The following is a 14,682-nucleotide window of genomic DNA, read 5'->3' on the forward strand; positions in this document are numbered from 1 at the left end:
CCACTGGGAAGAAGAGGAGGAGGAAACGTGAACTCGAACTGTAAAGCGTGATGTAGTGCTTACACGAGTCCAGCGCAGAGCCAGAGGCTGCCGCAGGACGCAGGAGGAGATCAGGGGCAGCTTGAAGGAGGTACTTAGGGGACGCGGAGCCTGACAGGAGGCATGCAGCGCCGGAAAGCCAAGCAGTGCAGGCCCGCGGTGAGGGCTTTGTGCTCACACTGCCAAGTCCCTAGCAGTGGTTCTCACATCTGGAGACCCTGTTCCCTGAAGGTGATGCAGGCCGTTAGCAAGGGCCTCACCACAGAGAAGGACGCCAACCTGGCACATCGGAATCACCTGGGGAGTTTGGAAAATGCTGTTGCCTGGGTCCCGCCCCCAAAGATTCTGATTGAAGGAGACCAGGGAGCAGCCTGGGCATGGAGATCATTTAAAGCTTCCAGGAGGCTCTAACATGCAGCCAAGACTGAGAGCCACTGCCCTTAGAGGGAGCAATGCCAGAGTAGGTCAGGGTTGGCCTCTGTCTCTTACAGACCACCCACCACAAGTAGCTCCTGGCGGGAGCTTTGCCTGTACAGCCTCTGGAGTAACAGGACAATGCTCTTTTGTGTCAAGTGGGCTGGACGCCAGCAAGTGGAAGCAGAGTCTAAAGGGGGCTTGAACAAAGGGGTGTTCCGCACTGCACCTGGGTGGGGGAGTTGGGGAGTATTTTTATTACCCTCTCAGACTGAAGAACAGACCCAGACATGGTGTTCCTCTTGAATCGCCAACTGGCTATGCTCGTCCCGCTCCAGCCTACCCTGGATGTCTCTTCTTTCCAGGCTTTGGTGACAGTCCCTGCCCTTTGCTAAAATACCAAGGATTTGAGGATTCGAGCTGGCATTACTCTGGTGATTCTAGGAGATGACTCTTGTGTGCTCTACTTATAAAGGGACAACATTGTATTTTGTAGGTTTGATAGCACTGACCCTCATCAGATGCTGGATGCCAGGCACGTGGAGATCCAGCAGATGGAATCCACCATGGCCTCCATTTCTGCGTCTGCTAGCTTGTTTGAGGTCACCATCCCTGACTATAAGCAACTGAGGCAGTGCAGGAAGGAGGCGTGCCAGCTGAAGGAGCTCTGGGACACAATTGGGATGGTGACCTCCAGTATCCATGCCTGGGAGACCACCACGTGGATGGATATCAACGTGGAGGCCATGGACTTGGAGTGCAAATGGTTTGCCAGGCACATCCGGAACCTCGACAAGGAGGTCAGGGCCTGGGATGCCTTCACAGGCCTGGAAAGCACCGTTTTGAACACCCTGACCTCCCTGAGGGCTGTGGCCGAACTGCAGAACCCGGCCATGCGGGAGCGGCACTGGAGGCAGCTGATGCAGGCCACGGGCGTGACCTTCACCATGGACGAGGGCACCACCCTGGCACACCTCCTACAGCTTCAGCTCCACCACTTTGAGGACGAGGTCCGGGGCATCGTAGACAGAGCTGTGAAAGAGATGGGCATGGAGAAGGTCTTGAAGGAGCTGCAGACCACCTGGGTCCGCATAGAATTCCAGTACGAGCCCCACCCGCAGACCTACGTGCCTCTGCTGCGGTCCGACGAGGACCTCATCGAGGTTCTGGAGGATAACCAAGTCCAGCTTCAGAACCTGATGATGTCCAGGTACATTGCCTTCTTCCTGGAGGAAGTATCTGGCTGGCAGAAGAAGCTGTCCACTGCTGACGCCGTCATCTCCCTCTGGTTTGACGTGCAGCGCACATGGTCTCATCTAGAAAGTATATTCATCGGATCTGAAGATATCCGGGCTCAGCTGCCCCAGGTACCTGCTCCCTCTGTTCCCATCCCTGAGTCAAGGGATGATCCCCCAGTTCCTGCATCCTCTAGACCTTTCCTTCTCTGCCTCCCTGCCTTGGCTTCACCCAGGGGCACCTCCAGTAAACATTGACCTTCCAAGCCACCAAAAGTCAGGCAGAGGAAAAGAGAGAAAGTGAAATGTATGCCAGCGAGTTTGTTCCTAATGTGTAGGAAAAAGAAAGGAGAACCTGGTTTTAAAACCAAAACCAAAAAAAGTGTACAGGAGAAAGGAGGTCAAAAATATGAGCTGCTCTTGGGGTGCTCCACACGTAATTACAGTGCAGGTATCGACTGGAAGTGAGCATCGTTTCCAGGCAAACTCAAGCTCCTTCTCTGCAGCGAGCTGTTCTGTAGAACTCGGGCCTGTGCCAGCAGGCTAAATACCAGTCTTCAGCTAAATACTAAATGAGGAATTTCGCTAAATATGCATTCTTCTCATTACTACCTTTCCTGTAGTTGCTTGCCCCTTGTAATTTGTCCTAATTAGTGTGCATTAATGTACTTCCCCCCCCAGTGGACTCTAATTCATTTAAAAAGAGATTTTCCAGACTTCTTCTGTGTCCCTCAGCACAGCAGCACAGCGAGTTCTCTGCTTACAAATTAGTTTGATTCCAAAATGTCATATGTTGTCCAGACCTTGTTTCAGAGTTAAAGCACATTCCATCAAAACATGATATTTTTCCAGCTCATCCCACAAATGCATATTTAGTGTATTAATGCACATTAAAGATTGTACATTTGCAATGAAAAATAACAGAAAATAATCCTGCTATAGCTATTGTCATTAAGCAAAATTGAATAAGCCAGATTTTATTAATCTCCAACGCTAATGATTGAAGAAGGGCAGGTTTAATGAGAAGGGGGTGTAGGTGGAGACTTTTTGTACACATTTTGAAGGAGACATTTGAGAACTTTCAATTCAACATAATAAAGAATTCATATCATTAACTTCTCAGGTTTGTGTGTAAAACATATAAATACATTTATTTTCTTTGTATTAACAATATGGTAACAAAGACAACTCTGAAATGTAATAAATCAGTCATCATCTTACACCCTACCTAGTAAATATTTTCATTCATTATGAATATTTCCCAACTTTTTTTCACATATATACATGTTTTTACACAACTGCTCTCAGTGTAATTACAATTTTCTATTCGGCTCTTTTCATTTGAACATTTATGTCAGATATTTCTGATACTTCTATAACCTTGATACTTTTTCATTTTTAATTGTCATAAGATATCTCACTGAGGAATCATAATTTACTTCACCTCACCCTCTTATTTTTAAATCTTCTTGGGAGAGAGGCCCAGATCACAGAGGTCCCAGCAGACTGGAGCCGGTGGCCCGGGTTTGAGTTGCAGGACCTTAGGGAAGTTACTTAAGCTCTCAGTGTCTTGGTTTTCTCATCTGTAAATTGGGACTAATACTAGTCCCTACTTCAAGAAGTTAAAGTAGCGCACACAGCAATGCCATTATGATTGTTGTTATGTAATAATAGCCACACAAGCTCTCATCAGGTGCCAGGTGTTGGCCTAAAGTGCTTTGCATTTATTATTGTCTCAGTCATTTCAACAACACTGTGAGGGTGTGTGCGTTTGGGGGGAATGATAATATCTAATTAACTTTGACATCATAGTAGCACATTTGCTGTGGAAACACTTTGGTTATATAAACTTTTGCTTGGACCCAGAAAGAACATTGGATCCACCATCTCCCTGACTTAGGAATTATGTATTTTATGCCAACAGTTCTCAAAGTGTGGTCTGGTGACCCCTGGGGGGTGGTCCCTGAGACCTTTCCAGGGGATCCTCAAGGTCAAAATTATCTTTATAATAATACTGATGGTATTTGCCTTTTTAACTCATTCTTCCATGAGCGTACAATGGAGTTTTGCAGAGGCTACATGATGTGATATCACAACAGACTGAATGTAGAAGCAGAGAAGAGAATCTGGCCATCTTCTAAGTTAGACATTAAACATATTTGCCAAAAAAAACGTGAAGTGATGCCACTTTTTCTCTAAGTTATATTGTTTAGGAGAATATAATTATTTTGGATAAAAATATGTTATTAACATAATGGGCTTATTATTGTTATTTTTTAAATGAATTGATAAATATTTTTTAAAATTTCTCAACTTTAGCTTCTAATATAGAATATACATGGATAGATATAATATTACCTACATAAACAATAGCTCTTTCCACTCCTCAGTAATTTTTACAAACATAAAGGGACTTCAAGACCAAAATGTTTGCGAACCACTGTTTCAAGCTAAAGGCATTTCCTCCTTTGAGACTAATCTCTGTATTAGACAACTAGGAGCAGTTTCAAAAGCAGACTTAGTACATGAAGGTAGCTTCTTGAAATTGAGGGGGGTGGTAGTTAATTCTTTTCCACATTTTTATTTGCAGGATTCTAAAAGATTTGAAGGCATCGACACTGACTTTAAAGAGTTAGCTTATGATGCTCAGAAAACTCCAAACGTAGTGGAAGCCACCAACAAATCAGGTCTTTATGAAAAGTTGGAAGATATTCAGAGCAGGTGATGGTCGGTTTGCAGCCCCTTTTGTAATGTGTTTCCTTTCCCCGCTCTGTCTCTGAGATCCTTACCTTACTTAACTGCCCGAGTGAGAGAGTATGTCTGATTGTGTACCTTGATTTGCCTGTGTGGTCGGGTAATACGGGGTGTTAATAGAGGTGTTTATTGTGATGTTTGCAAATACCCATACATGTTCCATGCATACATGATTTCTGCGTGTAATCCATAGGTCGCACTGGTTTTCATTTAGGTAACATCTATGTGCCTATGGATCTAGGCAAACCTAATTAGGAAATTCTTTGTGCCCGCAGACTGTACCTGTGTGAGAAGGCCCTGGCGGAGTACCTGGACACCAAAAGGCTTGCCTTCCCTAGGTTTTACTTTCTCTCCTCTTCTGACCTGTTAGACATCCTTTCCAACAGCACAGCCCCGCAACAGGTAAGCTGGGGAAGTACCTGTAGAAACATTCAGAAGGACCAAGATGCTCCAGCAGGAGAGTTTCAGGTTCCCCGTCACGCCCCCTTAGGCAGTGTGTGTATTTCAGACCTGTGTTGCCATCCTCATCATCCCTAACCTCAGAGCTTTCTTCATTTCCACCATTACTGCTTCTCAGGATGCCCGCCCCTCAGCCCATCAGTGGCTTTTTTTTTTTTTTAACATCTTTATTGGAGTATAATTGCTTTACAATGGTGTGTTAGTTTCTGCTTTATAACAAAGTGAATCAGCTGTACATATACATATATCCCCATATCTCTTCCCTCTTGCGTCTCCCTCCCTCCACCCTCCCTATCCCACCCCTCTAGGTGGTCACAAAGCACCGAGCTGATCTCCCTGTGCTATGCGGCTGCTTCCCACTAGCTATCTCTTTTACATGTGGTAGTGTATGTATGTCCATGCCACTCTCTCACTTAGTCCCAGCTTACCCTTCCCCCTCCCTGTGTCCTCAAGTCCATTCTCTACGTCTGCGTCTTTATTCCTGCCCTGCCCCTAGGTTCATCAGAACCTTTTTTTTTTTTTTTTTTTTAGATTCCACATATATGCGTTAATATACGATATTTGTTTTTCTCTTTCTGACTTACTTCACTCTGTATGACAGACTCTAGGTTCATCCACCTCACTACAAATAACTCAGTTTTGTTTCTTTTTATGGCTGAGTAATATTCCATTGTATATATGTGCCACATCTTCTTTATCCATTCATCTGTCGATGGACACTTAGGTTGCTTCCATGTCCTGGCTATTGTAAATAGTGCTGCAATGAACATTGTGGTACATGACTCTTTTTGAATTATGGTTTTCTCAGGGTATACGTCCAGTAGTGGGATTGCTGGGTCATATAGTAGTTCTGTCTTCAGTTTTTTAAGGAAACTATGCTGTTTTCCATAGTGGCTGAATCAATTTGCATTCCCACCAATAGTGTATTGAAGGTTCCCTTTTCTCCACACCCTCTCCAACATTTATTGTTCGTAGATTTTTTGATGATGACCATTCTGACTGGTGTGAGGTGATACCTCATTGTAGTTTTGATTTGCATTTCTCTAATGATTAGTGATATTGAGCATCCTTTCATGTGTTTGTTGGCAATCTGTATATCTTTTTTGGAGAGATGTCTATTTAGGTCTTCTGCCCATTTTTGGATTGGGTTGTTTTTTTGGTATTGAGCTGCATGAGCTGCTTGTATATTTTGGAGATTAATCCTTTGTCAGTTGCTTCATTGGCAAATAGTTTCTACCATTCTGAAGGTTGTCTTTTCGTCTTGTTTATGGTTTCCATAGCTGTGCAAAAGCTTTTAAGTTTCACTAGGTCCCATTTGTTTATTTTTGTTTTTATTTCCCTTTCTCTAGGAGTTGGGTCAAAAAGGTTCTTGCTGTGATTTATGTCATAGAGTGTTCTGCCTGTGTTTTCCTCTAAGAGTTTGATAGTGTCTGGCCTTACATTTAGGTCTTTAATCCATTTTGAGTTTATTTTTGTGTATGGTGTTAGGGAGTGTTCTAATTTCATTCTTTTACATGTAGCTGTCCAGTTTTCCCAGCACCACTTATTGAAGAGGCTGTCTTTTCTCCATTGTATATCCTTGCCTCCTTCATCAAAGATAAGGTGACCATATGTGCGTGGGTTTATCTCTGGGCTTGCTATCCTGTTCCATTGATCTATATTTCTGTTTTTGTGCCACTACCATACTGTCTTGATTACTGTAGCTTTGTAGTATAGTCTGAAGTCAGAGAGCCTGATTCCTCCAGCTCCATTTTTCTTTCTCAAGATTGCTTTGGGTATTCGGGGTCTTTTGTGTTTCCATACAGATTGTGAAATTTTTTGTTCTAGTTCTGTGAAAAATGCCATTGGTAATTTGATAGGGATTGCATTGAATCTGTAGATTGCTTTGGGTAGTATAGTCATTTTCACAATGTTGATTCTTCCAATCCAAGAACATGGTCCATCTCTCCATCTGTTTGTATCATTTTAATTTCTTTCATCAGTGTCTTATAGTTTTCTGCATACAGCTTTTTTGTCTCCTTAGGTAGGTTTATTCCTAGGTATTTTATTCTTTTTGTTGTAATGGTAAATGGGAGTGTTTTCTTAATTTCTGTTCCAGATATTTAATCATCAGTGTATAGGAGTGCAAGAGATTTCTGTGCATTAATTTTGTATCCTGCTACTCTACCAAATTCATTGATAAGCTCTAGTAGTTTTCTGGTAGCATCTTTAGGATTCTCTATGTATAGTATCATGTCATCTGCAAACAGTGACAATTTTACTTCTTCTTTTCTGATTTGGATTCCTTTTATTTCTTTTTCTTCTCTGATTGCTGTGGCTAACACTTCCAAAACTATGTTGAATAATAGTGGTGAGAGTGGACAGCCTTTTCTTGTTCCTGATCTTAGAGGAAATGGTTTCAGTTTTTCACCATTGAGAATGATGTTGGCTGTGGATTTGTCATATATGGCCTTTATTATGTTGAGGTAGGTTCCCTCTATGCCTATTTTCTGGAGTGTTTTTATCATAAATGGGTGTTGAATTTTGTCAAAAGCTTCTTCTGCATCTATTGAGATGATCATTTGGTTTTTATCCTTCAATTTGTTAATATGGTGTATTACATTGATTGATTTGCGTTTATTGAAGAATCCTTGCATTCCTGGGATAAACCCCACTTGATCATGGTGTATGATCCTTTTAATGAGCTGCTGGATTCTGTTTGCTAGTATTTTGTTGAGGATTTTTGCATCTATGTTCATCAGTGATATTGGCCTATAGTTTTCTTTTTCTGTAGCATCTGTGTCTGGTTTTGGTATCAGGGTGATGGTGGCCTCGTAGAATGGGTTTGGGAGTGTTCCTCCCTCTGCTATATTTTGGAAGAGTTTGAGAAGGATAGCTGTTACCTGTTCTCTAAATGTTTGATAGAATTCGCCTGTGAAGCCATCTGGTCCTGGGCTTTTGTTTGTTGGAAGATTTTTAATCACAGTTTCAATTTCAGTGCTTGTGATTGGTCTGTTTATATTTTCTATGTCTTCCTGGTTCAGTCTCAGAATGTTGTGCTTTTCTAAGAATTTGTCCATTTCTTCCAGGTTGTCCATTTTATTGGTATATAGTCGTTTGTAGTAATCTCTCATGATCCTTTGTATTTCTGCAGAGTCAGTTGTTACTTCTCCTTTTTCATTTCTAATTCTGTTGATTTGAGTCTTCTCCCTTTTCTTCTTGATGAGTCTGGCTAATGGTTTATCAATTTTTTTTATCTTCTCAAAGAACCAGCTTTTAGGTTTATTGATCTTTGCTATCATTTCCTTCATTTCTTTTTCATTTATTTCTGATCTGATCTTTATGATTTCTTTCCTTCTGCTAACTTTGGGGTCTTTTTGTTCTTCTTTCTCTAATTGCTTTAGGTCTAAGGTTAGGTTGTTTATTTGAGATTTCTCTTGTTTCTTCAGGTAGGATTGTATTGCTATAAACTTCCCTCTTAGAACTGCTTTTGCTGCATCCCATAGGTGTTGGGCCGTCGTGTTTTCATTGTCATTTGTTTCTAGGTATTTTTTGATTTCCTCTTTGATTTCTTCAGTGATCTCTTGGTTATTTAGTAGCGTATTGTTTAGCCTCCATGTGTTTGTATTTTTTACAGTTTTTTTCCTGTAATTGCTATCAGTCTCATAGTGTTGTGGTCGGAAAAGATACTTGATACGATTTCAATTTTCTTAAATTTACCAAGACTTGATTTGTGACCCAAGATATGATCTATCCTGGAGAATGTTCCATGAGCACTTGAGAAGAAAGTGTATTCTGTTGTTTTGGAATGGGATTTCCTATGAATATCAATTAAGTCCATCTTGTTTAATGTATCATTTAAAGCTTGTGTTTCCTTATTTATTTTCATTTTGGATGATCTGTCCATTTGTGAAAGTGGGGTGTTAAAGTCCCCTACTATTATTGTGTTACTGTCGATTTCCCCTTTTTTGGCTGTTAGCATTTGCCTTATGTATTGAGGTGCTCCTATGTTGGATGCATAAATATTTACTATTGTTATATCTTCTTCTTGGATTGATCCCTTGATCATTATGTAGTGTCCTTCTTTGTCTCTTGTGATAGTCTTTATTTTAAAGTCATTGTGTCTGATGTGAGAATTGCTACTCCAGCTTTCTTTTGATTTCCATTTTAATGGAATATCTTTTTCCATCCCCTCACTTTCAGTCTGTATGTGTCCCTAGATCTGAAGTGGGTCTCTTGTAGACAGCATATATACAGGTCTTGTTTTTGTATCCATTCAGCAAGTGTATGTCTTTTGGTTGGAGCATTTAATCCATTTACATTTAAGATAATTATTGATATGTATGTTCCTATTACCATTTTCTTAATTGTTTTGGGTTTGTTATTGTAGATCTTTTCCTTGTCTTGTGTTTCCTGCCTAGAGAAGTTCCTTTAGCATTTTTTGTAAAGCTGGTTTTGTGGTGCTGAATTCTCTTAGCTTCTGCTTGTCTGTAAAGGTTTTCATTTCTCCGTCGAACCTGAATGAGATCCTTGCTGGGTAGAGCAATCTTGGTTGTAGGTTTTTCCCTTTCATCACTTGAAATATGTCCTGCCACTCCCTTCTGGCTTGCAGAGTTTCTGCTGAAAGATCAGCTGTTAACCTTATGGGGATTCCCTTGTATGTTATTTGTTGCTTTTCCCTTGCTGTTTTTAATACTTTTTCTTTGTATTTAATTTTTGATAGTTTGATTAATATGTGTCTTGGCATGTTTCTCCTTGGATTTATCCTGTATGGGACTCTCTGTGCTTCCTGGACTTGATTGACTCTTTCCTTTCCCATGTTAGGGAAGTTTTCAACTATAATCTCTTCAAATATTTTCTCAGACCCTTTCTTTTTCTCTTCTTCTTCTGGGACCCCTATAATTCGAATGTTGGTGAGTTTAATGTTGTCCCAGAGGTCTATGAGACTGTCCTCAATTCTTTTCATTCTTTTTTCTTTATTCTGCTCTGTGGTAGTTATTTCCACTATTTTATCTTCCAGGTCACTTAGTCACTCTTCTGCCTCAGTTATTCTGCTATTGATTCCTTCTAGAGAATTTTTAATTTCATTTATTGTGTTGTTCATCATTGTTTGTTTGCTCTTTAGTTCTTCTAGGTCCTTGCTAAACGTTTCATGTATTTTCTCCATTCTATTTCCAAGATTTTTGGATCATCTTTACTATCGTTACTCTGAATTCTTTTTCAGCTAGACTGCCTATTTCCTCTTCATTTGTTTGGTCTGGTGGGTTTTTATCTTGCTCCTTCATCTGCTGCGTATTTCTCTGTCTTCTCATTTTGCTTAACTTACTGTGTTTGGGGTCTCCTTTTGCAGGCTGCAGGTTCATAGTTCCCGTTGTCTTTGGTGTCTGCCCCCAGTGCCTAAGGTTGGTTCTGTGGGTTGTGTAGGATTCCTGGTAGAGGGGACTGGTGCCTGTGTTCTGGTGGATGAGGCTGTATCTTGTCTTTCTGGTGGGCAGGACCGCATCCGGTGGTGTGTTTTGGAGTGTCTGTGAACTTAGTATGATTTTAGGCAGCCTCTCTGCTAATGGGTGGGGTTGTGTTCCTGTCTTGCTAGTTGTTTGGCATGGGGTGTCCAGCACTGGAGCTTGCTGGTCATTGAGTGGAGCTGGGTCTTAGTGTTGAGACGGAGATCTCTGAGAGAGCTCTCGCCAATTGATATTACGTGGGGCTGGGAGGTCTCTGGTGGTCCAATGTCCTGAACTCGGCTCTCCCACCTCAGAGGCTCAGGCCTGACACCTGGCCGGAGCACCAGACCCTGTCAGCCACACAGTCAGGCATAAGCAAGGCAAGGGAGATCCTGGGCGAGGAGTCCCACCAGGTCACGTAGACTCCTGGACTCTCTGATGTCCTTTTATTCCTTTGCACTTAGTCTAGTTTCACTTGCTCGTAGGGAGCCGTGTGAAAAGGCCTCGCAGCTGCTCCTCCAGACCGGAGTTCCCAAACTTTAGGCTTGATTTGTTTATTTAATTCGAGTGTCCATCCTTGACTCTGTTCCCATATGGAATGGATCTTGATCTTATATATCCTTTTCTTAATCCTCCTTGGAAATAGTGAAAAGAGAGTAATGTATCACTTCATTTCCAGCATAGAGTTCTCTGTCGAAAATCAGCAGTTCACACATCAGAAATCTCACCTTGCCAAAACCTTTGTGCAGTTTACCACAGAGTCCCATCAGTGGCTTTTACTCTCTAGAGTTGGAGAAACTTTGAGGATGGCAAAATGGAAGGGGCTAAGCCTTTAAAGAGAATGCCTTTGATGTGCTTCTGAAGAGAGATGCAGTAAATAGTGGTCAAAAGTAATAGCTAAGATTTCCATGGAAAGATAAGATTGAGAGTTGTATTAATGGGACATTGGGGTGGTTTATGCGAGTGTATATGAGGAACCCAAAATTTGGGGTTCTAGCCCTTGATTCTAGCCACTAATCAGCCATCTAGTCTTGGGTATATCACTTCTTTGTGACAAACCTGACTCATATGTAAAATAGAAGCCTACTGTGTTACAATTTTTTAAAATATTAAAGTACCTGTCTTTGTCTGTCTGACTTATCTCACATGGCATTATACCCTCCAGGTCCGTCCATGTTCTTGCAAATGGCAAGATTTCATTCTTCTTTATGGCTGAGTAATATTACATTGTAGATGTATACCACATCTTCTTTATCCATTCATCTGTTTTTATGTATATGTGGAATCTAAAAAACAAAACAAATGAACAAATATATAACAAAATAAAAACAGACTCACAGATACAAGGGACAAACTAGTGGTTGCCAGAGGAGGGAGGGGGTAGGGGGATGGGTGAAATAGATGAAGAGGATGAAGAGGTACAAAATACCAGTTACAGAATAAATAAGTCACAGGGGTATAATGTACAACACAGGGAATATAGTTAGTCAGTAATATTAAAATAACTTTGTATGGTACATTATCCATAAACATATGGAATCACTATGTTGTACATCTGAAACTGATACAATATTGTAAGTCAACTATATGTCAATAAACAAAAAAGAAGTAAAGTATATACATACATACGTGTGTGTGTGTGTGTGTGTATCCTAATGGATACACTGTTGGCATTTTGAGCTGTAGGCAGTGGTTCTCCAACTTGAAAGTGCATCAGAATCACCCAGAAGGCTTATTAAAATACAGATTCCTAGACCCCATCCCCAGAGTCTCTGACTCGTAGGTCTGGCTGGGGCTGGAGAATTTGCGTTTCCAAGGATTTCTTCCCAAGTGTTGCTGCTGGTCTGAGGACCACACTTTGAGAACCACTGCTAGAGAACAGAGAGTCTGAGTCTCAAAATGATGGACAGGAAGGAAGGATGATGTCTGTACTGTATGATCTTTTAGCTTCCCTCTGTTCTCACCCAGAGAAGAGCTCAAGACTTGTTTGTAGTTCTCTTATTTTCCTTTAGACTGAGGATATAAAGTCAAAACTGTGATCAGGAGTTACTTATGAGTTCTTTTCCACCTTCATTGTGACTTTGTTACTCATTTGAAGTATAGTTGGGTTCATTCCTTCCTTTTTGCTTTCTGTTTTGGGGGTTTCCCATCCTTGTTGGTTTAATTGTTTGAATACATAGAATTCTAAGAAGCTATGCACAAAGATATGTGAGACGTGTCATTCCTTCCAGGTCATCACTACCTCCCCTCCTCCCACTGTAGGTAACCAGTTCCACTAGTTTCTGGTTTATCTTTCCTATGTTTATCTTTGCAAAAATAAGCAGATGTGCATTTACATTTGTACATGTGCGTTTTCTTATTTCCCCTCCTTTCTTACACAACTGGTAGCATGCTCTATATACTTATTTGCAGTTTGCTTTTTTTTTCATCGTTATATATCCTTGAAATCATTCCATGTCACTCCGTATCAATTCAAAGTTCTCTCTCTCATTTTTTTTGTATCTGTTTCATACTCCATGGACTAATATACCATAGTTTGGCCATACGTTGTCTATGCTATTTTGCAATTACAAATAATATTAGGCTTTGTCTTGTTGGAGGTCTGTCTTTCAGGTAAATCCCTAGAAGTGATGTTGCTGGGTCAAAGGGTGAATGCATATGTGGTCTTATTAGATCCTGCCATATTTCCCCACAAAGGAGTTACATTGTCTTGCATCAGCACCAGCAATGGATGAGAGCTTCTCCAACAGAGCCAAAAGATGACACCCATGCCTAAGTTTTCTCTTTGTCATTACCTGTCTTATTGAAATGATGTTTTTGGTTTGTTGGTAAGAAACAGGTACTAAAAAGAGGTTATCACTGATCGTTAAAGCCCTTCTTTTTTTCTAGTTGAAGTGTTTCCAAAGTAGCCCAGACATGGTGGAGTTGAAATATTTATTACATTGGCATTCTGTTTCATAACTGTATTTTCATTAATCCTTATATAGGAGGGTTTAAAGATCATTGCCAGATCTTTTATACCTTTTATACGTGGTATATCACTCTTAAATATTTATTTTTATTTATTTTTCACATGGTTTGAGTAAATCTTTAAGTAGCCCTTCCCTATGCCCTGCCCCAAAAGATGAAGCATGCCAGAATAATTCCCAATTCCTCTTATATCTGTGACTCTGTAGTTTTCACACCTGAGTGATTGAATGGTTGGATTTGTAAGTCGTGGGTCACAGAAATTTCCATTCAAATCCCTGAAGACATAGCTCTGCTGTTTCCTGTTACAAAGAAGTCATCTCTGGCCTACCTAGCCTTTGTAGGTAGCCCAATTTCTTTCCATTTGGATCTCTGTAGAGATCAAAATTTAAATTAAATTTTAATTTTTGAAAATTTCTGTATGTTTGGATACTTGTGAATTTTTCTAACACATGATGAGGTTTTTTTCCTCTCTGAAAACTGGGGCTTTCACTATCTTGGAAAAGTTTTCTTTCAGGATGCTTTCACATAATATTTCTATTCCAGTTTTGTGGATAATTCTTTCTCTCAGATTCATCATATTTCCATAAGTTGAGATTATCATCTTCATATATTCATACATATTTGCATATATTCATACACATGTTTCTCTCAAGTCCTCTTCCTTGGCATTCTTCCATAGTTTCTCAAGTTTATCCACCATATTTAACTTGTGTGTGTTTATTTGGTCCTTATGTATTGCTAACATTGTTATAAACTGTGCTGTGTCCTTTGTTTGTTTCTTTATTTTTCTACCTCTACCAATTCTTCTTACCTTCCACCTCATATTTTACAGAGTTCATGTTTCTTTCATTTAATTGAAAACAAAACAAGGTGATACTTTTCATCACTACTTCTGTTTCCTTTATTTAAGCTTCTAATATATACACTCTTACTGTATCTCTTGAGTCCGGCTTTCTCCTTCTTTTAAGTTGTGGGATAATTTCACGGATCTCATCTTAGTTGTGGTTGTTGCTTTAATCCACTACTTGTTCTTGGATAAAGAAAAGTCCATCCCATCGTGATATTTGTCCCAAGTCACTGTAGGTGGGATCTCGTCCAGTACCTTCACAGTTTACTTCAATACTCTTAGAATTTTTCCTCTCATCTCATAAGCTTAGAGAGCTCATTGCTGTAAATGTAAGGGTTACAACTCAGGGTACCAGTAGGCCCTTGTATTTCAAAAAACTCTACCGGGGGCAGCTTTCTGTTTGTTGTTTCTTCTTCACCTGCTGTTCCTCTCACCTCAGGACCACAATGTGGCTCTGTCTAGCATCCTTCCTAGAATTACTGCCCAAGGCATCACTGTGAAGAGCCTGTGTATCATGAGATGCTGTGCTAGGAAGAAGCTC

The 14,682-nt window shown here is 40.6% G+C and overlaps 1 protein-coding gene across 1 annotated transcript in view; it reads left to right on the forward strand.

Moving 5' to 3' along the window:
* The window catches only part of DNAH9 (dynein axonemal heavy chain 9), a 303,311-nt gene that overhangs the window by 76,484 nt on the left and 212,145 nt on the right, over positions 1–14,682 (forward strand). Inside the window, exons 20-22 of the mRNA XM_068529609.1 lie at positions 950–1,820; positions 4,279–4,409; positions 4,718–4,844. Of these exons, the coding sequence (XP_068385710.1) occupies positions 950–1,820; positions 4,279–4,409; positions 4,718–4,844 (1,129 nt within the window). The remainder of the gene's footprint in view (positions 1–949; positions 1,821–4,278; positions 4,410–4,717; positions 4,845–14,682) is intronic.

This window comes from Eschrichtius robustus, chromosome 20 (genome assembly GCF_028021215.1).
Source record: "Eschrichtius robustus isolate mEscRob2 chromosome 20, mEscRob2.pri, whole genome shotgun sequence".
Classification (NCBI taxonomy): Eukaryota; Metazoa; Chordata; class Mammalia; order Artiodactyla; family Eschrichtiidae; genus Eschrichtius; species Eschrichtius robustus.